Here is a 27,916-nt window from a genome sequence, read left to right as displayed (position 1 = left end):
GGTTGACAATCCCTTTTAAACTATTAGCCTCAAGGTATTGTATATTCCAGTCTCCTTCTGCTTATAATAATCAGTTTTTCTCATAAGATTAAATAAAAGCTTGAAATGTCAAAATTTGACTGAACTTACATTGGGACCAGGAGGACCAACTCTGCCAGCAGCTCCAGGGAAACCAGTGGCGCCCTGTCAGACAAAGTATAGGTTAACGTTGATGAAAAATGTGGTTTCTACACAAAAAATCATATATTCAAAAGGTCACTTACAGGAGGTCCCTGAGCACCACGAGCACCTTTAGGTCCAAAAACACCTGTAGGTCCCTGTAGGAACATAAAACATTCCTTATAGTCTGACATTTGTGAAAGAACATACAGTATATACTGATGTAAAATGCTTTCAGTTGACCCTAAATACTGTTGGTTCTGTGGTTCAGTTCAGACCTCTCTTATTTGTTTGCCTCATAGAATCAAGGACAATCCGACATATGTAGTCAACAGTGCTATCAAAGCTTAAAAAAAAGGAATTATATTATGTTTACTGATTTTAAATTGTTTTCACACTAATCTCTGCCTGCATATGCAATGTTCTTCACAGTCAAATTCACTCTAGTTTAGTGTTTAGACCTTCATTATTTAACATTTTAGTCTAAAGCAAACCCATAAAAAACGTTTTCTTCATAGAAAGACTGGGGTGGCACCCACAGCAGGTCCAGGGGAACCAGATGGTCCTTGGGGTCCAGGGGCACCAGCATCACCCTTCTGTCCAGATTCTCCTTGCTCTCCCTTAATTCCAGGCTGACCATCAGTACCCTGAGATAAAAACAGACACAGTGTACAGCTGATGGTCAAAGACAATTTGTTCAAATGATGGTGTATAAATATATTCTTGTTTTGTTATAATGTGTTGCTGTTTTAACCTCATCAATTCAACAAGTCACAATTATCATTATCATTAAAAGGCAATATCAGACTTCCTACTTTCTGCATGAGGTTAAAATGACATGAGATGAATTCCTTAGATTATCTGTGAGATGTCAACCCAAAAAAAATCAGACATCTTCTATAGTTACTCTTCCTGACATAAATTCAATAATTGTCAAGGTCCATGCACGGAAAGAAAGAAAGACGGATACATAGTTATGGCCTATTTTCTTACAAAGCAGCAAGGGGGAAATATCGGCAAAGTCATTTTTGAAGGATGAAGCTTATGAAAAACACATATGCCTGTTACTCTTTGGAGTAACCAAAAGAGATCTCTGACATGTAAACATCCATCAAAATTATTAATTATCATTTACAACCAACTACACAATCAATAAATCTAGAGTAATCACATTTTTCTAACAATATTCCATTATGTTTTTGCTGTCCTAACCCCGACTATGACATTGGCATCACGACATACACCGTGCATTAAATACTCTCTTGGTAACCGGATAATCACAGTTGATGACAGGGCTTCATCTGGATAATCTGGGTAACGTATCTAAATAACAGAAGCGAGTGTTTATGCCGTTAGTCTGCGGCACGGATGGGCTTCAGGTTTCTGCAGACTCAGTTCTGGTCATTCTGTTTTTGTTACTTACAGGGGGTCCAGCAAATCCAGCTGATCCAGGAGGTCCAGTCTCACCCCTGTCACCCTGAAAGAGTAAAGGAAGAAGGAGCAAAGAGTCAGATATTGCAGAGATTAACTGGCACTACTTCGAGCTTTAACATCTGCCATTACAAGACTGTATAATTCACAATATCGAAATGCAGATTAGCCAAGGGTTATTGCATGTGTAAATCATCTCTCTTCAAACTTGGCTGAGTCATTCTGTACCATCATCTGTGGATAATCTGATGAATAACATGAACTGTTGGAACACTTACAGGAGCGCCACGGGTACCCGGAGCTCCAGAAGGACCAGAAGGACCAGATTCACCCTAAATAAAGACACAACAGCGTCAGTCACACACGTGAAGCCAAAATAAGTGGCGAGTCATAAGGTGAGTCATCATCCACAGGCCAATCACTAAAAAAACCCCACAAAATAAATCAAGATCTTACCATAAGGAAATTGCTGCAGAGTCATTTACACATATTTCAAAGAGGAATCTGAGGCAAGATAGCGTATTTGTGTATGAGTGTATAATAAAATCAGTATGCCACTCACCTTCTCACCATTGGGACCAGAAGGACCGGGTGGGCCGAGGGGACCAGTAAGACCCTGTGACAGGAAACGAGAGTTAAGCACGTGTATGTTCTAACAGGTATGATCATTTAACGCTTTGACCTGTCCATTGCTGTAAAGTGTAAGAAAGAATGAAGGAATTGATTGACATTTAGTTGATGTTGCCGTGAATAAGGGAAGTTTGTTTTCCCCAAATTCAGTATGAAGGACAATCACTCACTCTTCCACCGTCTTTGCCAGGAGCACCTTCAGGTCCTTTCTCTCCCAGGTCACCCTGTGAAGATGAAGGTAAAACGAAGATGAGTAGAGAAAAGGAAAATGTGACAGATGTAACTTATTTAACATATAAATATTATGTCATTGACTCTTTGAATCAGTCATGAATTACTCTGTCTCCTTTGGGTCCAGGAATGCCGGCGCCTCCTCTCTCTCCGGGCATACCCTGCAGACCAGGGGGACCCTGAGCTCCTCCAGTACCAGCGGGTCCAATGGCTCCCTAACATGGAAAGACATAAGTGGAGGTGAATGAATGGAGAGAGATCAAAGGGGGGAGGAAAAGAGAGGAGAGTAGGAATGTGCACGGGATTCAATTTACTCATGGTGAATGGGATCATTGTGTTGTGATGATATCTGATATGATGACGTGTCAATGATAATATCTGCAGTAGATTCCTCTCTCAACTGCCTAGACAATCAGTTTTTGATGTAAGAATAACTCCAATGCATGGCTTGCAGTCGAAAGGATTGTTTTGTCATGATGACATCTACTCCAATCAAAGCGTCTAAGTCAAGAAAATAGAAGCGATGCAGACTTTGATTGCTTAAGGGGCCTCCAGCAGGGACACTCCTGGTCAACACTTATCAGCAACACTTCATACTGCAGCCTCAGACTGGAGATCAAACACACAAACGCCGCCTCTGCTGCCAAACTTCAGGCATTAAGCTGCAACCACAGTGTGCGCACAGCCTTGTTGACCCGTTTCATTACATTTAAACTACATTTTAAGTGACTATTTCTACACCTGTGTCAGCCCCTAAACACTACTTCCTCCCTGTCGCACCATCACATCCTCTCCACCCCTCTTGTGTGACCGCAACAAACAAACAAAACAAAAAAGGAACAATGAATGCTTTCTCTATTTATCCTAACATGTTTTTGTGATGCCTGAATTCGTAGATGACTGATACACAAGTGACTTCTCTCCTATATTTGAAATACAGTTACTTTATATGCAAAGAGAGCAGACATTTGTGCAGACAAAACTCTTGAGTTTGAGATACCAGGAAAATCTAATCATATGAATTTGTCAAAATAGATATTTGAATGCAGGCCATGAGGATGACATCATGATAATTCTTGGAATGATAACAGCTCTGTCTGTCTGTTAGTGGTTCACAAAGAGCATATTATTCAACCACTCACATTGCTGCATTGCTGCTGATGCAACATTTTAGAAAATGATTTTAGGCCTGCAGAGGAATATTTGCCAATTTTAAAATTTAGAAAGTGAAGTGAAAGCCATTATCACAGATGTTTAAACAAAATGTGAAGATTTGTGCAAACCGTTTGGACTCACCTTGGGTCCATCAGTTCCAGGTGTTCCAGGCAGACCTCTGGGTCCCTGCAGACCCTGAGACCCAGCAGCTCCTCTCTCTCCAGGGAAACCACGCTCACCCTGCACAGGGACACATCCAACAGCGGGATAGACAATCAGTGACACTGACAATCGCTATGCCATTCAGTGTTGAAGTTCAATAAAAGGTTTCTACTTACTCGGGGTCCAGTAGCACCAGCAGCTCCACCCTCTCCGGGAACTCCCTGGAGGAGAAAGAGGGGATTGAGAGAAAATAAACACTAACACAAGTAAAAGTAACAGGTATGAGAAGTATAATGTACTCCAGTGCCAAAGGTGAAAACCTACTAAATGGTTCCTTCTTAAACTACTGATTGGAACATATAATAAGTCATTTGAAATTGCTTTCATATCCCTTGAAGAGGAAAGAAAGAAGGAAAGAGTAATGAATGAAAGTGGATAATTCAAGAGTGTCCAAAAGGAAGTAAAGAAGGAAGAATGAAGGAAGGAAGGGTGGGAGAGGGAATGGATTCATATAGTTTTAGGATTACTTGAGATTATAATCTTTGTTTAATGAAAACAGTGCACCCACCTGGTCTCCAGGCTTGCCTCCCTCACCAGGGGGGCCAGGAGGTCCAGGCAGACCCTGTGCATGGGAAAGAGTCCAATGAGATCACAACAAAAACAAATGCAGGGATCATGCAGAGATTTGTAATCAGGTCAGCCTATATGGCTTCAAACTGACTGATGTGAAACTGAAACTGACTGATGTGACATGTTACAGTATTTCTAGATGTTAATGGAGATACTCTAAAAGCTACATTTACTGTAAATGTAGTTTAAAGCACAGGTGTGAGCAGAAAGACTGACCTGGAAACCTGAGGGACCAGGCTGTCCTTGCTCTCCTCTCTCTCCAGCAAGGCCCTATGAAAAACAAACACATATTTGAAAACAAAATTCAAAATCTATCACAAATATTAATGATGTTAATGATAATGGGGAAATGGTGAATGTTAGTCAAATGTTGCCAAAAATGTCATTATCTTATATTTCAGTAAAGATCTACGAATGAACTGAAACAGGCATTTTAGAAACTGAACATATAAAATTGTTTTCCTAAATAGGTCTTATTTTGTTCAAACTTCAGAACAAGCTGAAAATATATGAATCAATAATGCCAAATGCATTTCACACACAGATTTGCCAGACTTCTACTGCAGACAGAAGCTATCACTGAGGCAGTCTGGGGAATGAAGATATTGGAAGTTGCTTCGGGGAGCAAATTGAGAAAAGTGAAAGATAAAATCAGTATTGAAGCTATGGAATAGGATTGGTGAGAGAAAAAGAGAGATACGCACAGCGGGGCCGTGGGGTCCAGCGGCGCCGGTTTCTCCATCTTTGCCAGGCAGACCCTGAGGAGAGGAAGGAAGGGGGGGGGAGGAGGGAGGAACAGGGATGGATGACAAATATCAGTCTGTGTGCTGAAGGCGATGCTATCAAGCAGGCACACTCCTGATAGCTGTAATGAAGCTCTTAAAGGGGTTTCTCAGAAAGAAACAGTAGATCAACACTGAATCCCAGGACATCATATTCATTCAGTCACAGGATTTACTGAAAACTTACCCTCAGACCAGGGGCACCACCCAATCCTTTCTCTCCAGACTTCCCAGGCTCACCCTAATCACAACAGAAACAAAATGCACCAGTTAGTCATTCAGCGCTGATTCAATTGGACATTAATCAAATTTAAGAGACGAAAGAGCGCAGGTGATTTTCCTCATCAAATGGCACAAAGGCAATATTCCAGGCCTGATGTGATGTGAAAACACTGACTCGAGCAAACAAGGACAACAAGGTTATATTCTCTATTCTCTAGCTACTAAATTCTCTAAAGGTTTGTATTGCTCCATAATTTATGACTGTGGATATTTATTAAACACCTTAACACAGTGGAACATTTCATTTGGAATGGTTTGTGTTAATTACTCACAGATGCTCCCTTGGGTCCGGGGAATCCCATGACACCAGGCTGTCCACGGGCTCCCTGTGGGCCAGGAGGTCCTGGGCGACCATCCTCACCAGCACCTCCCTAACAGAGACAAGAACAGCACAGTCAGGAGATGGAACTCAAATATTTATGATAATCCTTCACTTAGATAAACCCAGGGAGGTAAACCAGGGTTTTAACAACCTAGTTTAAACAACCTAATTGGTGAACTGGGCCATAATAGCGATGTCAAACCATAAAAAAATAATTCTGTTTACGAAGGATTCAAGAGTATTGGGATTGTTGACTGTGTCTCAAAGGAATTACTGGCCCAAGAAAGATAAAAGCCAGAGTGAAACAATGGACCAGATAGATAACAGAGCTTCAATACTCTTCAAGGAGCTGAGCTACAAACTGAACGCTGAGCGAAAATGAGAAACTGTCAACACTCTGAATTGACTGTGGACCCAGAGACAAACTATTGATGTCTGTCTGGCTTTGATGTCATTAAAAATCTGAAAAGTCGAGAATATTTGTAACCGTAAGAACTCTGGGGTGAGGCTGGTAGGAAATGGCTGAATAAATCTTCTGCAATTGAATCATAACATCCACTTATGAGTCATTATGTGATGATCATAGCGCATGTGGAGAAATTACCTCGCCTGGGTCTTCCACATGCAATATTAGAAACCCTACAGCTCCTAATGCTGCACGGGGATACGCATCGATTCTTAAAAGCACATCAACAACATTACAGATGCTAAATCACGCAAAACTGCACTTACAGAGGGTCCAACTTTGCCTTGAGGACCAGCGTCACCGGGGCGGCCAGTAAGACCCTGGGAAAAAAGGAGAAAGGCAGTGAGTCATCAGAGCTGTGTGAAGTGCGCACACACACTGCAGGTGGTGACATATGGCTTTGTGGGAAAGTGAATTCACACAGACGAATGGGCTAAAAACTTGCTGATAGAACAGACAAAGGCTTGAAGATCTAATTGACAGATGACTGACTTGATGGCCTTAATGAGCTCAATTTACCATTATCTACTGTTTAATTACTCCCCCCACTGTGTCCACAAACATTAACATCCACTTTAGGGCAGAATATACAACGTACCCTCGCACCAGGCAGACCAGACTCCCCAGGACGGCCAGGATCACCATTAGCACCCTTGGGACCGCTGGCACCAGAAGGTCCACGCTCACCAGGGGCCCCCTGTGTTAGGGGAAAGAGAATAAAACACTCAGTCAATCACAAAGGGGCAGACAATTCGATTATGAAAGCCCAGAGGGAATGAGGATTTCTTCTGATAGTGTGAAGTGTCATTGACCTGCTGAGATGAGGAGATTAGATTGTGACAGATTCATTTAGGTGTAAATGAAATAAAAATAGGTGCAGATAATGTTAAATGAGAAGTCAGGCTTCGGTGGCGGGATACAGTATGTAGGTCACAAGTCTGGCTCAGGTGTGTAAACTATGCTGCCATCTAGTGGACATTTTGTGAAATTGCAAGCTTCGGGCCTGTGATGCGTGATATGGACAATCTTCATACATTATCAATTTCAAACAAATTGATCATCTTTAATGTTCTAAATCCAAGACTAGGATTCACCTGTTTTTAACATTATTTTTTTTTTTTTTACAAATTTTTTATTCTAAGGTCCCAGTTTCATCTTTACCAGATGTGTTTTTCAAGATAGAATAGAATAGAATAGAATAGCTTTTATTGTCATTGTATAAGATAATACAACGAAATGCATTAAATTTGTTAAAAAATGTTAATAATTTCTCCAATTCAAATGTCGCCCACTGTCATGGTGTTTCTACTGGAAAAAACTCAATCTACAAATACAATTCAGTGGATAGTTTGGTTGCATTAACAGATAAAACCGTATTGAGAATTGAGGTGCAGCTGAACAATGGATACCTGAACCAGTTAGTAGACGGCAAAACGCCCTTTTTATTTGAATGTTTCTGAGTCAAATCTAGTAACGTTGATTGCAATTTACTGTGATATTTTATACAATATGAGTCAACACTGTATGTGGCAACACAGTGATTAGGGGATTCAGAAGGACCCAATTAGTGGGACCCCGTCAAAATCACAGATGGCAGTAAAAAATATTGGACCTGGTCAACAACAGTTTCCAAATTGCAAAATGCAGCAGCTGGAACTCATAATTGTCAGTTCCACAGCTTTACACCATGAATAGTGATGCATCTGCTGCATACACGCCTCCATCCTTTCCACTGCCACATCCAGATGTTCCTTTTATCTGAATGGATTCTTGTTCATTTACTCTTTCAAATTTTTCATTCTACAGTGACAATAAAACCTCTTCTGGGACTTTTGTTTCTATGGCGATTACTCACCTTGGGACCAGCCAGACCATCTTGACCAGGGAAACCGCGGTTACCAGGAGAGCCCTACAAAGAAAGCACCAAAACAAAGTCAGAGTCAGGAAACGCTTAATTCACTGTCTGGCAGTCCTACACCATTTTCCTCAAGTGTTCACTAATTTACTGGTACTCACTCTCTCTCCGTTAGGTCCAAGTGGCCCAGCAGCACCAGGCTCACCTCTTGGCCCTCTCTTGCCCTCTTCTCCTTGTGGGCCAAGTGCTCCCTGAAGACCACCTGGTCCCTGCAAGACAAATTATTGACTAGATGAGCATAGTTGTTCTGAACTATTATGAATACAGTGACAAATGTCTACGTCTACTTTTCAAGTATAAATATAAGCATCACTCACAAGTTCTCCTTTGGGTCCAGCCTCTCCCTTGAATCCAGCAATACCTGGATCTCCCTGAATAGTGATGGATAGAGGGATAGAGAAATAGACAGATGGACAGGCAAATAGTTGGAAACTATTAGTCTTGACTCGTCCTGAGTTCAAATGAATGCGCTTGGACCAAACGCTTTCCTAGCAGCACAGTTTCAAGGTAAAGATCTTTGTGCTCTGAGTGAATTGTGATTGATTACAACGTGAGTACATACAGATGTTCCTTTGGGCCCAAGAGGTCCAGTGGCTCCCTGAGGGCCAGGAGGTCCACGAGGTCCAGGGAAACCAGGAGCACCAGCAATACCATGAGCACCCTACACAGAGAGAGAGACACAATATACTGATCACTCACGCCCATCTGTAAAGCCGGTGATCAACAATAAGTATAATATTGTTGCGACTTTGGTAGTGCACCGAGTGACTGAGTGACTCATTTTAAGCTTTCAAGATGCAATAGAAAATAGTTTGTTATTGTCATCAGGAATCCATCTGAGAGTGATTCAATATTTCAAACTTTATTGAGGCAGATTAATTGAGTTTGCAGACCGCTCTGAAAAATGCTACAATTTTAACTGCAACACAAAGGGACACAGAGAAGCAGAGGTGTTGCATTGCCAAAATGTATAATAGATGATATGACTTTATGAAATAGAGTTTCATACTTACAGCTGATCCTTTAGCTCCGGGGATACCATCAGTACCAGGATTGCCCTGTAGAGAACCAGAGACAGAGAAAGTGAACGCAGTGCAACAAGACATAGCTCCATGTGTGCATTCAATAAGTGCTGATGAAAGCTAAGCTCAGTCAGCTGAAAATGTACAGTTACAGCAGCATCACAGCACCCGAGCTGACTCAGACTGATACCTGTGTAACATGACATTTAGATGACCATTAGTATTTCCTTACAGAAGCGCCAGAAGGTCCAGACGAGCCAGGAGTACCAGATTCTCCGCGGGGTCCCTGACCACCTTCAGGTCCACGAGCACCGGTAGGACCAGCCTCTCCCTAGTGAACAACACACAAACAAGAGAAGGGTTGTATTTAAAATAAATAAATACTACAAATAATAATATGAAAGGTCTCATCATCTTAGAAAGTTTGTTTTCCAATAGAGATCAGGAACCTTATTTAACAAGGTTAGAGCAGAGAACAGGGACCCCATAGTAGGCCATTGACATTCCCAGAAACAATCTTAGAATACTAAACTTAACTATTGTTAAGACTACCAAACAAAGTAGTGTATAAGAAAATATAAATATATAGATTTATTATTCCAGAAAAAAACAACCAAAGTAAACTACTGTAATCAGGCTTAAATCTAAAAAATGGTGGTATTTAAAGGGAAGGAGCACACAATTAACCGTCTGTCACATTAAACTAACAGAGTCTTCCTCTTAAGTCTCCTCTCCCATCATGAGTGTATAATGTGTTGCAGACCCTCTACTGAAAAGAAAAGAAAAGCTCTCTGGCTGCATTCAAGTCCATATTTTACAGCTCTGCCCTGCAGGGACACCAGCCAGACTTCACCACATTGTTGGTTTACAGCTTTTTCAGAATGTCAGTGAATGGAATTCCTTTGCTATTGCTGTTGCATTTTATACATAGTGACTCAATACTATGACATAACAGAGTGTGTAGAGTTTTCAGACATGGTGGATGATGCTTATTTTTACTCTCAGGGCCGATTGTTAAGGCCGACATATTTTTGGCTCACACACAAGGGTGAACACAGACAAAAGGAGGAGCATCTTCCCTCTTTTTTTTAAAGGCACAGGAAGTATTCTCAGTATTTTAGGTGGTGGTAGCACAGCTGCTGAGTAATACAAGTATAAATAATTTTAATCTGGGTAGAAGCTCTGCTTTCCTCATATCAGCTACAATGTTTTGGCTGCAATACACCTCAAAAAAGAGCAAGAATTACTCAATTGTGATGTTTAAGACTTCATCTATACTGCACACAGACTAAATACCCTAACCCAGCAGTCATTCCATTGACAGGCTGCACAAATGTGAATATAAAGTGCATCTGAGCTCCTAAAGAACTGCTCCAATTTCCAGGTGCCTCACTTACGCATTCACATGCACACACACACACACACACACACTATCCTGTGCGAACACATGAAACTATCTGGGCATAAAGTGTTAACAGATGAGAGTTCACACACCATTTTCACATCTTGATCTTAGTTCACTTTGATTACTACAAGGGCTTGGAATTTGTAAACAGATACTCTATTTTTAATTGTTAGAAGATCCCCAAACTAGAAGAGGAAAACAAACCTGGAGCACTGAGCTCAATCTGTCTGCTCTGCAGGAGGAATAAATCAGCCACAAAAGGAGACAGTGAGAGGTAAGAGAAGCCATTTCAAACCCCCTCTTCCCTGATTTTCCACACAGATGGAGGCTTCGAGCGCTTTTTGATGAAGCGCAGCTTTCTCCTCTCCGCAAAATCCATGCTGAAAATATATGCTCATTTTCTAAGACTTAGCTATGGTTCAAGAGAAAATGATTCCAGCTCCACAGACAGGTATTCACACCTGATGTATTCACACCCAATTTACAATTGACTTTAATCGGTGTCTGTAATAGAAAATGAACACAAAGTTTAGTGATGTAGGTTCACGTTCTAATTTAAAGAAAGGGACAGACGGACACACACGGGTGCAGGGAAAGAGCGAAGGGTCGTACAAACAAACTGTGACTTACCTTTGAGCCAGGAGAGCCAGGGAAGCCTGGAGCTCCAGAAGGACCGATGGGGCCCTACAGAGAAGAAACACAAGCTGTGAGCTCAACTATTCACTACAGGTGATGGCTGAAATTAAGAACACATACAAAAGTCAGGCCACTGTCACTGTGGTGTAATAGAAAGAGTGTGTGAGTGGAAACGAGGGTTGGAGGAAATCTAAATGCATGATGGGTATAGGGATCAAAAAGTGTATGTGGGCTGACAAAGACAGGGATGATGAAGAGTACAGGGAGGATAAATAAACTCTGCAGTATTTATATTTGAAGCAGTGTTTTATTATTTCTTACTACAAATGAAGGCAGCAAAGACACAAATTCATACTCACAGGAGGACCAGCAGGGCCGGATAAACCATCATTTCCACGAGCTCCCTGCACGGCACAAACAAAAGATGCAACATTAAGTTAATCGCTTTAAATACACAAAATGAGTTTTGAGGTAATGGGCCTCAAACAATGTAGTCCAGTAATGTTTGGTGTATAAACAAATACATCATCTGGAGTTCTGGTGTTAAGTTTTGTGTGATTGTACAGAGAGAAAGACACTTACAGCGACTCCACTGGGTCCAGGACGTCCTCTCTCACCAGGCAAACCACGAGGTCCCTATGTTGACCAGGAAGAAGCACCATTAGTGTCAGCATCATTCCCAACATTCACGATTCTTTACATCTTCTGTCAAGTGCTTGCTCATACACACCATTGGTCCGGGAGAGCCGTTCTCTCCTGTAGCACCAGACTCACCCTAAAGAGGAGAAATGGTTTAGTCTCAATCATCATAAGGCGAGAACTCTGTTATAATAGAGGAATGAGAGTGATGCAAGCCTAACCTTAGATCCAACAGCTCCGGTCTCTCCCTTTGTACCATCAAGACCTGGATAACCCTAAAGGAGGCAAAGGAGGGGCAGGAGGGGTGTATATTAGGAAATGAAATATGAAATAGAATTAATCTGGAAGTATTTGTTTAGGTTAAGACTAGAAAAACACACTTACTCTGTGTCCCTTGATGCCAGGCAGACCAGGAGTTCCTGGGAATCCACGAGCTCCCTTTTATCCAAGAAAACAGATGATGTAGGTGATCGAGTGGGACAAGAATGCATTGAATTTAAAATGACTCAATGTTAAACCAGGTCACATTATTACAATTGCACACATCTTCAAAATTAGAGAATGGCTCAGTCTGATACTTTCAGCCGAGAGCAAATAAAGGAGCAGCTGCCTTATTGTACATCTGTATGTTAATTCTCAGTGTGTGACTCTCAAGTGAGTGTAAACACTCTTATCAAACATGTACAAATCTACAAATTTGTTATGTATATGTAATCTAATTTATTCAGAAAGAATCAAAACTCAAAGCCATCTCACCTGAGGTCCAGAAGGTCCACGATCACCTGATTTACCAGGCTTGCCAGCCTCACCCTGAAACAGAAAGAGAGCAATATATACTTTCAGATAATTTAATTCACAAGTTTTCTTCTAAAAGTCTCCAAAGTAATCTGGACTATGAGGTGTATATATGATGAGTGATTATGTGGCTGAGGGAGTGAGCGCTCCTAGTGGGTGAATCCCAGCATGTCACCTCTGCTGCCATCCAGTGGCTAAATCTGGGAATCACATTTTCACGTCTTCATTTTCATGCAGGCAACAGAAAAATGACACAAAATCTTCTGACTTGTGCTTCTCAAAGTGCTGACAGTAATACAGTACTTTTGTAGGTGGTGATACAAAGCAAAGGGAATCCTCTGTAGATTACAACATGATAGTGAACAATATGTCATTTTGTGAAGATGATAAAGACTCAAATGGGCGTCAGTAAAGGCTCCTACATGTTTCAGGGAATGAATACTTTTCTGAGGTGTAAAAACATGGATACATTTGTGTATTTATGTGTGTGTGCGTGTGTATCCACAGTGCATATGATATGGATGAAGTCACCATAAACACTGGAGATCTACAGTTTCTCACCAAGGGACTCAACCCAACTCAACAGTCTACAGCCTAGTGCCTTGGTCAGGGGCAAAGGCAGGATCATTAACCTAACACACATTTGTTATGATGCCATCACCCTGTCAGAGTTTCTGCATGTTGGCTGATTTTTGACTGTTATATCTGCGACACAAACACTTACATCATCTCCAGGTTTGCCAGAAGGTCCAGAGGGGCCACGGGGACCCAAGGGGCCCTATAGAAGATAAGCAAAGATGAGACACAGTTATAAATATAACCAATAGGGGGCAATAGAAAGATAAATAAAACAAACTGCAGAGGATTTCAGTTGTCATTTGGGCTGTAACAGAGATGGCTGCACTCACACACAGGTTGCCTTTGAATGATGTAATTCTTACAAGAATAATGGGGAGCAGCTCACAGTTAAAGTGCACGTTAATCAAAACAATCTTTTCTTAGTCATCTGCGGGGTTAATTTATTAACTGAGTGTAATCAGTGAGAGGAAAAGAATAATTGGAGTTGCAGACATCTTTATGGCATGATGTTGTATTGTTGTTGAAGGTTCAGGCTACATAATCATCCCCATTACTGTGTGCGAACATCTAATGAAACACTGACTAGCAACAACACAAGCTGTTGTCATTAATTTTCTACACTGATTGAAAACGCCACCGCAAGCTGGCCAGCAATGTGACCTCTCTACCACGGTCCAGTCACAGTCTGTGGAAAGCTTGATTTTAATCACACATAATGATGCACAGGAGCATTTGTTGAAGAGAAGGCAGCACAGAGACTCCGTGTGCTTATTTGAACGCCACAGGAGCAGATTATCACAGCAGTGGGGAGACCCTGTTTCTTCTACCTGCTGAGGGAAGGCGACGGGCAAGCCAGTGTGTTTTCTCAAAGCTTCAGGAGGGGTTAATAAGAAGCTAGAGCATCAGATAAATGTTTTCACTTGGTGGTTCTTTAGATCCTCTCTGGTGCTTGATCAGATCAATAGATAAACAAATACACCTTCTAGTTGGTTCACAACTAGACTGATCATGTTCATATCACAAACAATCCACTCTAGAGTTTGTTTGTGAGCAGACCATCTCTGTGAATTGGTCTTGGTGCAGTGGTTTTGGACCAAAATGGATAGTTAGACCAACCCAAACATCGACACAAGAGACTCTCAGAATAAGCAATTGTCACCTGAAGGTAAACTGTGTGTTTGTGTTGTGGGAATGACGTGGTTGCTTGCTATAATATCCACATACTTCACAGTATTTGAAATTCTGTGCGAATGCGAGCAAGGAAATACGTAGTTCATACACTTTGTAGTCTTTGGTTGAAAGAACCCGAACCATACCAATGGGGAAAACAAACCCTGGTCCAAGCGAGCCTGACTAAACCGTGTAGGAGTGAACAGCAAAGAATGGTAAGAAGAAAGTGTGAATGTGAAAAGTTGATAAAGCTTTAAGGATCAGCATTGAAAAGGGAGGGAGAGAGGGATGCAGGGGAGTTTGGGCATTTGATCTCTACAGCTCTTAAAGGTTTTGCCTGAGGAGGGAATATTCAGTGCAAGAAGCTAAGTGAGAATAACATGAAGGATAAAGGAGATACAGGTGAGCAATGGAAAGCAAAGAGGCACTACAAAAGAATATAGGAAAGTATATATTGTAGGACACAAGGGTATGCAGCTGCAGAAGTGAACTTGAGCGCGTAGCGATGCATAAAGAAAAGAAGAGGGGAGGGTGGAGGAGGGCTGAGACACAAGAATGTCTGAGAGAGGCTAAAGAGCAGGGATTTATGATAAACTATGTGAGGAATAGCAGCACCCTGTGGAATACTTACAGATTGTCCGGGCTCTCCAGCCTCTCCTGGGTTGCCCTGGAAACCTTGTGGGCCCTGGAAAGAAGAAAGAAGAGGAAATATGCCTGATGATTAAAGTGGAATCTATTATACATCTGCCGAATTATCACGGTAAAGATGTGTACTTGTGTAATGTAATGCTATCCATTATGACAGCCTCCTATCTTTGTTAAATGTATACGGTTCACAAGGTATACGGTAACATCAAGTTGAGGCAAGTCAGCTGGCAGTGCCTGCAACTTAATAGCTTTACACTGGAAGCTAGAGGGACTGCATGTGCTGTAGATCGGGCTTATTTGAGGGGAAAGAGCAGAGTAAGGGTGGGGGCACACTTGGCCTCATGAAAGCTAAATTGTCAGGTGTTCCATGTCTGAGTTGTGGCATAGGAAAAAGCCCTGCAGCCTACAGCTTAGAGATGAAAGTATTCTCCATAAGCCATCTTCTTCCGGAAAACAGGACACACAGGACTGAGTGTAAACAGTCATTTCTGTCAACCTGTGGTATGTTCTTGTTTTGCTGAGTGACTGAAGGTTTCTGGTCATTTTGGGGTCATCATTTCTATCATGTGCTTAGACAATAATGCAAAGAGATAGAATTATCAAGACATTTAGAGTATAGTGTCTGGCACTGCACAGGTGAGCTCATCTACAGGTGTGTACCTGTTTTATGTGCTGTTTGGGCACAAGAGGTACTTACAGGTGATCCTGATGGGCCAGGTGGTCCTCTGGGACCCATGGGGCCCTGAGGGGGGAGAGAAAACAGACAAGAGGCACAAAGTCAGGGTCACAACAGATAATCACATCCTTCAACAAAACAAAGTTTACCTTTACAAACACACATTCTAAGTTTTATGTGTTCTGTTCCGTACGTGGGTATTACAGGGCAAGTCCACTGGAACTTTGTCGAAAAACAAGATCTCTAATTTGCCCCAAAGCTACAGAAAAACTAAACATCACTACTTGTCAGATCCATAAATCCTTTGAGAATTCCACAGTGGCATTCTGACGCTCTGTTGCTGTCTATCGCTATCATCTTTGCACTGTAAAGCCCACTTCTTCCCTCAGCACTCCCATTCCCACACACAATGAACTTCTAGAGATCAAGGGTCATCTGCAGGAGTGTTGCACTGCTTGAACTCTGCATGACTCTTTCACACACTTTCACAGGGAATAAGAAACAACATAAAGCAGAACAGTTTGGTTTCCGAGGGAACATTTCTCATCTGAGTTTAGATTGTAGGCAGGTGTGACTCCCTCAGTGAGATTCTATCTGCCGGAATCTTAATTGGTTTTGTATCGGCCTCTGGCTGGAGTCAAATGTCAAAGTCATTTTCTACATCGACATCATGCATCACTGCTCAACAGGAGAACATCACATTCTGTTTGGGGTGATGAGTACAATTCTCTCTCTCCCTCTCTCTCTCTCTCTCTCTCTCTCTCTCTCACAAACACACACACATGCAGAATACCAACTACACAAAGGTTGATAGACTACAGACGTTCGCAGTATCAATAAAGTTTCACAAGATTCCCAATAAGAAACACTTTGATTCCGCTTACTTAGGACAACTTTCCTCTTGGATAAAACATAATCCTTTCAGTAGCCTTGCTTTTATAAAGCTCCGTTTCAGCTCGGTGGTTCTGCTTAAGAAATTTGGGACGTAGGCCAAAGAAAATGCAAGAAGCACAGTGGTCCTCAGAAAGGAATGAAAGTCACCTTTCAGTGGGTGTGGGAAGCCTCAGCCGCAATGGGTGGAACATATCAATGAGACTTTATATCTCCAGGACTTTTTGAATGTTTGAGGTACAGGCATATGTTTGTTTCTGTCTGTGTACACATGTGTAGGTAAGAGTATGTGCTCAGATTTCAGTAGGAATGTTGTTTGAATGTCTGGTCTGTGTGACTATGGGTTGGGGTCAGGTGTGTGTGTGTGTGTGTAAGGAGGGGCTATGCCATCGACTCATGATTTAAACATCAGTCCAATCACTGCATTCACTCTCTCTCTCTCTCTCTTTCCTGGCAGACTGGGAAACGCCAAGGTAAACGCGAGTTGCTTCAAAAGGGCCCAGTGTGGCGGTGAGCTCTCAGGCAGACGTGTGCGTGGACAGTCAGACAAGCGAAGCCAAAGAGTGCCGCCGCTCACTGTGGGGATGCGATGGACTCCGGCCCCCTACTGACGTCTCAGACTTCAGCTGTGCTGAGCCGGTGCCAAGCTGTGGCTTTCTAAACCAAAATAGTTCCCAGCGTGCTCCTCAATCCATCTCCAGCAACGTCCCATGCCAGCTAACCGGCTGCAGCAGTGGTTTATCATGGGGCTAAAAAAATAATTAATGGCTGTTTCCTCAATTTTGAAAATTAACCCTCTGTACTTCACGGGAGGTGTTAATTTTCCGTCAGGATCCAGAAGGATATCATTTCTTCTCTCCCACACTGTAGGACAGGGCCCCGCTCTGACAGGCCTTCTCCCGCAATCATAAATGCATATAAGAGGATAAAATCATCGCTGATACACACTGCAGTAAATATTGCATAGAGCAGTGGATGACATGTGTTGTTTCATTTTATCCTTCAGGCCATTTGCTGTCCAAGCGATGTTGAATCGTAGATCGGCATGTCCTCATGAGGTGAAGAAAATGTTATTGCCTCAGCAGGTGTCCATCCTGTGGCTATTACAGGCGATACGCAACCCTTCTCTAATCGCCATAAAGAAAGAAAGCATTTGTGCTCTGCTCCACAAAGGCAAAAGTGCAGGGCAAAAACAGCACCACTGGAAGCTGGGAGGGATGCTGTGATTTGCTTCACAGACGCTCCAGCAGGGGACACGTTTACTGGCATGGAGCGTTTGGCCTCTTGAAAAATGCAGCATCCCGGCCGAATCAAGAGGACAGCGGTTCACTGTGAAAAACAAAATAAGACAAAACAAGGTAGTGGCAGCAAGTCTCATCCTCGCTCTCTCACCATTGGTCCCTGCATCACTCCCATCTGTGCGCCGCCTGACTTCTCATCGAAACCACCGGCCATCTGAGCAGCAAAGTTCTGGGAAAAGCAGCAGAAAAACACACAATTTTAAAATATTATCTCCATTATCAAGATTTATGAATAGTGATTGCAAATTTAACTTTGTGTGCATTTGTGATACAGTATTTTACAAACACATCAAATTAACAATACGCTTTCACTGTGTCCATAAGGTCACAAGCCAAAAGTCTGAATCACAGTTCCCTCGTTTTCAGCAGAGTAAGATTGTTGGCAGTAGACAGGATCAGGTTTTAATTTGTCAACAGCAGAGTTGATGGGAATATAGGGCAGACAGAGGAGCGACAGAGGGCATGTGAACAGTTTTCATCTCTCTCCTTTCACAAAGACTCTCCTTGTTTTCCCCCCAAAAATGCTCCCTCCATTCCCCTCCCCGAGTCAGTCATACTACCTAATGTCCTCCCACCTCTCCTTTTCTCAACCCCCCGATTCCCCCCTTTTCTCTCAGAAAGAATGAGAGGCATTCTGTCTATTCTCTTTCTCTGCATCTCTTCACGGTTGTCTGTCTACCTCCTCTCTCAATGCCGGTAATTTCCTCCATCTTTTGTGCTTTTGCGTTCTTTCCAAACTTGTCCCCTGCGTCATTTCACCACTCTCCCCCTACTTCCACCCAGGCAAAGTTGAGCTCAGTCGAAGGCTTTGCAGTGTCTGAGCCGTCAGCTCCTATGTCGATAATGAATGCTAGTTCCTACCCACTCCCCCCTACTTGTTATGGAATACTTACTCCACCAAGGCCAGGGGGTCCGTTAGGTCCTGGAGGTCCAGGGGGGCCGGGATTTCCGGGGGTACCAGGCTCACCATCTCTTCCACGGGGGCCAGAGCTTCCCTGAAACACATAAATCAATGTAATTAAAAACTAATAAAGAATATGATGGGAAATTAAAAGAAACACATTTTTGTTTGATCTTATTGTTAAGGATTTCTGAATGAAGGCAAGGGTTAAAAAAACAAAGGGTACAGATTATCATTCATTCATTTATGTGTGTCAATATCTGAGCGTTTAGATAAGTTGGATAAACCATTACACAGCAGCTGGCAGATGATACACCACTAGACTACATGTGTCGGATACCGTTGACAGCAGCCTAATTCTCGGCTGAATCCTTTCCAACCTTCACTGACAGCCTACATCAACAACACCTGACCTGTTAGTGGCAAAGGGCAATTTATCAAACTCAATGTTTGACTTTTTTGAGCAAGATTCAAAGGTAACAAAACCAAACTGTGACTCTCACGCCATCGCCAGCAAAGAAATGAAGACTCATTTTCTCTGCAAAGGTGTAGCACATTCTGATGATTTATCGGGACAAACCGACACAACCTGGCATACCAGCAGTGCAAGTAGTAACAAATTACCCTGCGAGGGGATCCAAACAAGGAATGTGAGGAACACCTAAGACCGCTTAAGATGTGCAAGCTTAAAATAAATTCATCTCGTGCTTAAATCTGCATAAACAATATGACTACACAGACTAAAACACCACGCCTGCAGTCATTATCACACACAAGTGTTGTTAAATTAATGCAATGATCAAAGCTCGGCCCATGCAGCATTACTGGGTTCCCACACTAAATGACTGAGGCCTCAGTGGCAGCCAGAGGTTTACATTATGAGTCTGACAGGCCCACATCTGTTAAACAACACAGGCCTTAGCGGACTGCAAGGCCTAATGGGAACGACACATGACTACTTTCGACTGAGCTTTGCTCGATGAAAGGCTGCCATTCTACAAACTTGCAAGCTATAGCAGATCCCCCCACCCTCTACCCCCACCCCCACCCCTCCCAAAGACCTAAAGCTATATACTGTACGCAGAATGTGGGACTCCTTTTCTTCAGGGTCTGGATGAGAAAACATCAAGGTTAGAGGTGCAGTAGGTTTTTTTTTTCACGTGTCAAACTGACCCTCTCTCCTTTATCTCCTCTTGACCCACGTAGTCCTTGCTCTCCTGGTGGGCCCTAGGTGAACAGGAGACAGTGGAGTAGTCATTAACATCAGGTGTGGCCTTTTTCAGCCCATGTGACTTGTTTAAAATGAGTTTAATACACAGCCGCAGGTTCGTAAACTCTGCTACTGTGGTTCTTTAAGCTCTATTTCTATTTCATGTCAAAGTTACAGGCAATGAAATGTAAAAAACTTAATGGTTACTCTTAATCTCTTCATCTTTTTCCACCTAGCAAAACAGTTAGGGTGTAACTTTCTCTACGTCTGGCAGATGACAAATGATTTCTGAGAAGGAGAAAATGGAGAAATGGAGAAAGCGGCACATACCATTGGGCCACCTGGTCCTCTTGGTCCTACAACCTGTGCAATTAAAAGGAAATAGAGGGAAGAGCAATGGTGAGACTTGGTCAATTATGCAACAATTTGGCTTTGGTGTTTGAAGTTATTTAAAAAAGCCAGTAAAGAATACGACATGTGACTCCCTGGAGTATGTGCTGCTGAAGACTGAAATCTTAAATTCATCAGATATTTTGGGACAAGTGAGGCTTTTATTTCATTGCACATGGCCGGAAATTTCATCTTTTTCCCATCGGAGCAGAACTGTTAATTGCTAATCTCTCCAGGCGCGGCACTATAAGAACCATACAATAAACAATGTCCTCTTATTTCCTGCTCCAAAGGCTCATTCCCTCAGAGGGGTAAAGCATTTCCATATGCAGCATTGCAGCAGGAAGCTACTCCCCCCCTCTCTGTAGCTCTCTCTCTCTGTAGCTCTCTCTCTCTCTCTCTCTCTCTCTCTCTCTCTCTCTCTCTCTCTCCATCTCCTCGCCAATGAGGATCAGATCCTTATGGAGGCTTTATTGTGCTTGGCTGTCTTCTTGGGGAGTGGGTTACCATACAGTACCTACCTACCCCCACATACACACACATACTTCTTGTTGATTCTGCCTCTCTCTCTCTCCTCCCATCTTCTCACTCTTCCAATCTATAATTCTTTCCTTAATCCCCTTTCTCTCTCCTCTCTGCATGTCACTAATAACTCAAAACAAGTCTAGCACACTTCCCCAGCCTGTACTGTTCTCTCATAATACATCTTGGTACATTATGGAACCATTTTAATTGTATACATTTGCAGATCAACAAAATGCTGAGTGTGCAATATCAAAGCAGGATATTGTGTGTTTTATGTACTTACATCAGTAATGTCTCCAGGTTCACCTTTCTGTCCCTGATAGTGAAAAAATGAAACATAATTGCATTCAGGGTTATGATAATAATTTGCAATCCTGCCACTATGAATAGTATTTATATGTATAAGATACATTTCCTGTTATACACATTATACGTATACTCTTGCAGGAAACTAGTAAAAAATGAGTAGACCCCTATGATATCAGCAGACACATAAATATGGCGACCAGTGTGAAGGAGGAAATAACTATCATCCATCTGGCAAAGTTCTTTCACATCAAAGCATCATAATCCATAAAGTACAGGGTCACGGTGCAGCACTGATATGAGTCTGGGACGGACCAGATTTAATTCTAGGTGCTGTGAGCTGCATTTCACAGACAATAAACACTAAGAGCTAGGAGTGTGCTACACAAACATACACACAAACCCACACACAGAGCCACTAAGTATCCCACAGTGTCTCACCTTAGCGCCAGGTACTCCTGTTATGCGGTCAAGGGGGATAGAGGAGAAAAACAGATGTAAGTTAGCAGCTGGATCATTTAATAACAATCCATGATGCTTATATTTCCAATAAGCCCTGCAAATCTATACCTGCCTATAACTTTCCTATATGAAATAATACTAAAGACCACCACCAAATCATACAAATTGAACCTAAAGAGCCCATCAGGATGAAAGAAAGTGTTGGTTGAAACACCATCTTAAGAGCTCAAAGCATAGCAAAGCAGCTAACTGTAACTACAAACTATGCAGTGTTAAACAAGTTTATACAGATTTTAGTGAGTTGTTAAATGTTGCTGTATATGTTAAATGTCAATTAATAAGGCCTTCTTGGAGTAAAGGTGAGTATCCCTGAAAGTGTTTTATCAACAGGCATGCAGGGTGAACACAGAGTGACACATCTGATTTCAGTTTTGCTCCTTAACCAGCTTTGTTTAGATTTCCAAATGTGATCAAATGGTGTTTGGGTGTTAAAGATCATGCAAACCAAGAAGCAAAGGCAGTTGTCAGTTATTAAATACAGCAAATAACTGCTTCTTTAGGAGTCAGTCACGCCTTTGACATCAGATCTGCAAAGCCCCACAGAGAGGATAGACGACAAATGGTGGGCCATGTCTGCTTGAGTGAGGTATTTCCTTAATGACTCCCACATGTTTTCATGATACTGAGGGTAGGAGAGTATTCAAACAAGATGGGGCCAAGGTGATCAGCCATGGAAAACTGATGCTGAAGTAGCATTTCACTGAAATCTAGTCAGATGTGTCATTGTTGTGTTCATTGGTATCACAAGTTTGTTTTGGGGGTGAGAAAACAGTATTTAAACCAAAGGATGACATATACAGTATCCCTGTCAAACATAAACAGAGGATACATAGTAACTGTACAGCCTTTGATTCATACAAATTTGAGCACATCGTGTTTTCTCCCCAAAACAAACAACATGATCTGGTAAAGTAATTTATTTATGAGATGTGTGAGGATAAATAAATTACGACCGATGGGTGGAGCGTTGTCAGCTGCGCAGATGGGGCAACACTCTCCAAATGGGATTTCAGGTTTGGGGCAGTCTCTTAGTTCCTCGCAGACAATTTCATCACACAGGACGGTTCCAGTGTCACACACACAGATGCGACAAGGCTCTGGTTTCCATACATCCTTGTCACTATAGCGTTGTCCATCTTGTATGCAGGTAACAGCATCCAACTCTGTGTGTGTGATCACAGTAAAGTACACGCAGTGGGCCAGGTAGTCGATGGAAGGAAAAGGGAGATTATGCATGAGGTATTAACAGCAGTCATTGCCATCGGTTACTTGTAAACAACAATTACAATATAACATGTTATCATAAACCAAGAAATGTATTGTTCAGGTGGGAAACACATCATTGATGCATAAACAGGTACTTGTGATTGATTGATTGTGTTGAGAAGGCATGGTTCTGATAGAAAACCAACTTAAAACAAATGTATTTCTGATAAGGACTACGCAATAACAACATCAGCTACATAACACACTGTCTTGTTCGATGATACTCGAGCTGGGCTGATGTTTGGCAGCATGACATGAACTCTGCTCCTCTGGGATTCTATTCATCATTGCTAATATCAAGACCATTCATTACTCATATAACCAATAAAGATCAGCTATATCAGAACAACATCTCTAAATTATACATTTTGTCCCATCATCCAATTTTATAAATCCAAGTTTGTCCCTTGAACTAAGTCCGGTCCTTGCGGTAAATACAACAGCTTCTACCGTCTGGATAAACCACAGGGGGGCAGTGTGACCTCAAATTTGAGCACCACATTGACGCTGAGTAAGGAAACGTCAGATTTCACTTCACAGGAGCAACAGACCATGTGCCAGAATTCCTCCACAAGTTAAATATAGGCCCCCCGTTTACATTGCGGCAACACCCTAAATTACTGCACACGAAACACAGACATTGCATTGATTAGATGAAAAATGTATGTTTTTTTTGTCAGACCACCGTTTAGCAAACACTGCTGGGTGGAATGGGAAGGTTTCAACACAGGTAGACTTATCATAGGTCTACTGTACACCACACACACACCAATTTGATCAATGAACCTGCTTTAACTGCTCCTTTCCAGTTAATTTCCATCTAATCCATTCAATTTAATTGTAAAAAGAAGGGGAAACTCAAAAGCTGTGAGTGGAACCACTGAACCCAACCGAGGGGTGAACCTGTCTGACATGGCAGAGGAAGGAAAGGCCTCAGGAGATGGAGAACCAGGAGCGGCAGTGAGATGGTGAGGGGAGATGACAGTACAGTAGCTGTATTTACGGCTGAGCCCAGCTTACGTCGAGGTAACCTAACGAACCACAGCGGCAATGAATGAGGTCTTTCTGGAAAGGGACAGAGTGGGCAATTCACTTACTATCGTCTTGTCTAAACACAAGGCACATTTTAAACCCCATCTGGAAGCCATAGCTGTGTCAGATGCCAGTTCAAACACGTCAGAAAAGAAAAAAATTGTCAGCTTTCATGCACATACCTTTGCGGTTTACTTTTATAGGCTGGATGAACTGTCGGGCTTGCACCTGTCCATTCAAATTGATCAAACTTCTGAGATGGGACGTTTTGGAGCAAACACTCCGCTACTTAGTACAGTTAGAGACCAAGCATTTTGTCACTGAAAAGCAATTACATTTTTTCATTTTAGCCTTTCATGTGTTGGCAGCCAAAGGGTTTGGCAGGGGAACAAAATGAAAAACGATAAGGGGACATTGGAGTGCACTTTGGGTTCAATCACAGGTTGCCACTGTATTTAGCTACTTGTAGGCCTTGGACCTTCCTCTATCTCTCCCTGCTTACCTTCTTCTTCCTTCTTTTCAGGTCAAAACGTAGAGGTAAAGAAGTAACCCCTGTCCCCTTTGGGTGACTCAGGGCTTTTAGCTGTTTGTTGCCAATAAATCGGGTCATAATTAGACATTTTAGGGCCTTTTAGGAAATCCTCGAAAATTTCCTGCCTGCATTTACTTCTGAGAAAAGAAGGGTTTGCCTTGGGTCCAGGGGCCTCCTTCGTCTCTGAAAGGGTAACCTGAGCCTCACAATTGCTCGGATCTTTTTGCCTTTCCTGGAGTTTTTTCCCCCTTTCTCACTTTCTTCTTAAAAACAACCTTTTCTATGCATTGGAACCTATTTAGCTTGGTTTATTGTTTATTGAAAAGACTGCAGTTGTCAGAATCATAGGAATAAAGCCCAATTTCTACATTTTTCCAATCACCTCTCTTTGCTCTTTGGCTCCGTGTCTCTGTCTCTGGGCTCACTGTCACAGCCTATGGGCAAGCTTTTCAACAGATGGAAACCCTGGAATCATATGGAACATTATTTCTGGCTTCGAATCTGCTGGCATAACTTTACTCTCAAATTCTCCGGTGGATTCTAAAATCAATAATGATGATGAATAATCCCAGTCCAATTTATACAGGAATGTGCCTAGAAAATATACAGTGCGGCCCTGGTACAGGTATTGCACAGACAGTGCCTCTGTGATCATAGGATTCTTGGTAGTTTGAATATTAAAATGCAACTTTTTTGTGAATCTTTCAGTTATTAACCCTCCATTCCACCTCAACAAGCCTGGATTCGCCCCGGTGCCCTCTGACAGCAGTGGAATGTGAAGGCTTTTCACCAAAGGCCCTTGAGCCTGACCACCTTTCACTTTTTGCCCACCCCCCTTTCATCCATGATATGAAGTAGGAAGGGGTTAAGGGGGGAGGCCGTCAAAACGTCCCAAAGCAGCCACAGGTGTCCAGCAGCGCAGCTTAAGAGAGAAAAGGAGTAAAGAGCTGCGGGGATCCAAATCTGAATCTATAGTTTATTCTCCTAAAATTACTACTGAGAATATTAACGTCCAATAGTAAGATACGGATGAAATCTTAACTTAACTTTTTTTAACACCTTAAGACAAACAACAAACAACAAACAACAAACAACTCCAGCTTTGGGTGCGTAAACTATCCTCATCATTCCCAACACTTTTACGCATGCCCAAAAACTCTAACATTTCAAACATTTGTTTAACCAAATGAACGACATCGCAGAGTGTATTGTTTCCATCGTTAGACGATTATCTAAAGTGTCACTAATCAGACTCTTATTGCATGCAACTGAGTATCCAGACAGCGATGCGCGATCTGTGCGTAAAAATGTGCCAAAGAATCCCCAAATCGTTCCAAGCTCCAGAACCATCACATCAACAAGTCAAAGAACAGGTGCTCTATAAATAAGATCACACATTTAAGCACATATCTGGGTCATTTCATCAGTAGAACACTTGTTGCCCGTCAAACGTAGCGTAGGGAAACTTTAAGCACATTTTCTGGTAGATCACTTTAAGAGAAATAAAAGTGGCACTTACGGTCGTCCTCCTGACATCTCACAACGGCTATTAGAAAGGCTTGGGTTGCTACAAGTAGCAGTACAGTCCTCGAATCCATAAAGCTGAACATGTCTAAATATTAGACATGCAGGACCCTTTGGGGGTGAAAGTAGGGAACGAAGGGAGCGGAGGCTTCTCTCAGTATTTGATGTGTGTGCGTCCAGTTAAAGCCGAACCATTCAACATTCACCCTTCCCAGAACTGATGGAGGAATCCAGCGGCAGGGACCCGGACCTGCAGTAGAAAGTCAGCACCGACCGCTTTAGGCCAGACGCTGTAGTTTTATGTCCCCGTTGCCTTCAATGAATCTTCGTATATTCCCAAATCTCAGCCCGGCCCCCTTTTACCCCCCTGTCAGGCTGAAACCCGAGCCCCCGTCTCCCTCCCATTCTGTCTCCCAGGTTCCATGATCCCAGTCCCGGACCACTCCTCCCCACACGTGCTGCTGCTACTGGAAGTCGAGATCCTGCAAAAAAAAAAAGTGTTTCCCCTCTCTTACCCCTGTGACCCCCCCTCCTCTTCCTCCTCTTCCTCTCACTTGTTCATCGAGAGTAAATAGACCAGTCACACTCATTTCGTTACACACCATGTTAGAGTCTGACACAGAACAAACACTCATAATAATACTGAAGCAATCTGCAAACCTGTTTATCACAAGACATGTAAACTATTTCTCATATAAAAGTTTTATTGCAGGTGAGGTTTAAATAATAACAGAATACAAGCGCCGAAGGCAACATTTTAAAATTGAAACAAGACATTCAAAAGTGAATATTTACATTCACCTTCATGCAGCAAGTGCAATATATTCATAACAACATCACTTTTTATGGTTTATTGCAACCATAAATATTTTCACATATGCTGAAGTCTGCTAATGTTGCTCTGTGTCTGTTGAATACGTAAGCAGCCAGGTGTGAGCATTTCCTGCAACAACTTTCCCCTTAAGGCAAAATTATGTATGGACTGTGTGTCTGTCAGCTTGAGACCTTCTGCCACCAGTTGGTAAAAAATATCCATACATCTTAAAATTCAAGGTCTTATATCACATTTGTATTTGCTAATTTTACATTTGACTTAATTCTTTTCATACAGGAGAAGATAAGTGTAGAGAATTAGAATTAGAATCCTGTTATGCTCAGTTATTCTGCAGTACTTGACATGCCAGGAGGGGCGGAGCCAGGTATCTCACCTGGGTTGCCTGCTGGGCTTTCACTCTCCTGGCTGCTGTGAGCTGCACTGGCTTGTGTAAAGGGTTTAGCCTAGAGTGGGGGGAAGGAATGTGATGGAGAGGAATTCCAGGGAGGTCTGTAGTTCTATGGGAAAAAAGAAGATGACCCAACTGAAGTAGATGGGCTGCAGCAGGCAGGACGGTCACAATACAATGACCAGATAATCGTATTGTCTTAAAATGCTGAGAGGTACTTGCCACAAATGTTATAGGGGAAATCCGAGGAGACCAGAGAGATCTTGTCAGTTTTAGATCTAGCTTTGCTGCAGACAGTTCACCAACCATAACAGTCCATTTCATAAACTCTATACTGAATACAAGCATTTGACAACAATATTGATCAAGTAACTGTTGGTATAAGCAAGTCAGCTTATAACCATGATGATATTTAATACACAGATTTATATGGTAGGTTCAATTTCTTGAAACCAGCAATGCAAAGTGTCCATAGTTCGGGCCAACTTCCATCTGTCTTGGTGTTAATTTTCCATGTGCAATGGTCTATCACAGGTTGGCTTTTAAAGACTGGGTTTA

At 42.3% G+C, this 27,916-nt stretch overlaps 1 protein-coding gene across 2 annotated transcripts in view; it reads right to left on the bottom strand.

Annotated features, from left to right (window-relative positions):
• col2a1b (collagen, type II, alpha 1b) overlaps nt 1–26,436 on the bottom strand; it is a 33,083-nt gene extending 6,647 nt beyond the window's left edge. Inside the window, exons 1-41 of one of the 2 annotated variants that reach the window (XM_076141210.1) lie at nt 26,131–26,436; nt 22,735–22,944; nt 21,701–21,717; nt 21,237–21,269; nt 20,369–20,401; nt 20,002–20,055; nt 18,821–18,922; nt 18,019–18,096; nt 15,757–15,801; nt 15,043–15,096; nt 13,387–13,440; nt 12,624–12,677; nt 12,252–12,305; nt 12,089–12,142; nt 11,959–12,003; nt 11,811–11,864; nt 11,588–11,632; nt 11,223–11,276; nt 9,420–9,518; nt 9,179–9,223; nt 8,728–8,826; nt 8,483–8,536; nt 8,267–8,374; nt 8,106–8,159; nt 6,849–6,947; nt 6,517–6,570; nt 5,735–5,833; nt 5,368–5,421; nt 5,103–5,156; nt 4,615–4,668; nt 4,337–4,390; nt 3,945–3,989; nt 3,748–3,846; nt 2,559–2,666; nt 2,391–2,444; nt 2,153–2,206; nt 1,869–1,922; nt 1,583–1,636; nt 699–806; nt 264–317; nt 130–183 (exon numbers count right to left, since the gene is read on the bottom strand). In XM_076141210.1, coding sequence (XP_075997325.1) covers nt 130–183; nt 264–317; nt 699–806; nt 1,583–1,636; nt 1,869–1,922; nt 2,153–2,206; nt 2,391–2,444; nt 2,559–2,666; nt 3,748–3,846; nt 3,945–3,989; nt 4,337–4,390; nt 4,615–4,668; nt 5,103–5,156; nt 5,368–5,421; nt 5,735–5,833; nt 6,517–6,570; nt 6,849–6,947; nt 8,106–8,159; nt 8,267–8,374; nt 8,483–8,536; nt 8,728–8,826; nt 9,179–9,223; nt 9,420–9,518; nt 11,223–11,276; nt 11,588–11,632; nt 11,811–11,864; nt 11,959–12,003; nt 12,089–12,142; nt 12,252–12,305; nt 12,624–12,677; nt 13,387–13,440; nt 15,043–15,096; nt 15,757–15,801; nt 18,019–18,096; nt 18,821–18,922; nt 20,002–20,055; nt 20,369–20,401; nt 21,237–21,269; nt 21,701–21,717; nt 22,735–22,944; nt 26,131–26,221 — 2,742 coding nt within the window. In that variant the 5' untranslated portion in view covers nt 26,222–26,436. The remainder of the gene's footprint in view (nt 1–129; nt 184–263; nt 318–698; nt 807–1,582; nt 1,637–1,868; nt 1,923–2,152; nt 2,207–2,390; nt 2,445–2,558; nt 2,667–3,747; nt 3,847–3,944; nt 3,990–4,336; nt 4,391–4,614; nt 4,669–5,102; nt 5,157–5,367; nt 5,422–5,734; nt 5,834–6,516; nt 6,571–6,848; nt 6,948–8,105; nt 8,160–8,266; nt 8,375–8,482; nt 8,537–8,727; nt 8,827–9,178; nt 9,224–9,419; nt 9,519–11,222; nt 11,277–11,587; nt 11,633–11,810; nt 11,865–11,958; nt 12,004–12,088; nt 12,143–12,251; nt 12,306–12,623; nt 12,678–13,386; nt 13,441–15,042; nt 15,097–15,756; nt 15,802–18,018; nt 18,097–18,820; nt 18,923–20,001; nt 20,056–20,368; nt 20,402–21,236; nt 21,270–21,700; nt 21,718–22,734; nt 22,945–26,130) is intronic. The other variant, XM_076141211.1, reaches the window with a different exon arrangement.
• Nucleotides 26,437–27,916: the final 1,480 nt, after the last annotated feature.

Source organism: Genypterus blacodes, unplaced genomic scaffold (assembly GCF_046128005.1).
Source record: "Genypterus blacodes isolate CSIRO-AG114 ecotype Tasmania unplaced genomic scaffold, CSIRO-AGI_Gbla_v1 ptg000017l_1, whole genome shotgun sequence".
NCBI lineage: Eukaryota > Metazoa > Chordata > Actinopteri > Ophidiiformes > Ophidiidae > Genypterus > Genypterus blacodes.
Note: the sequence above shows the minus strand (reverse complement) of the source record. Positions and strands in the feature narration are given on the sequence as shown.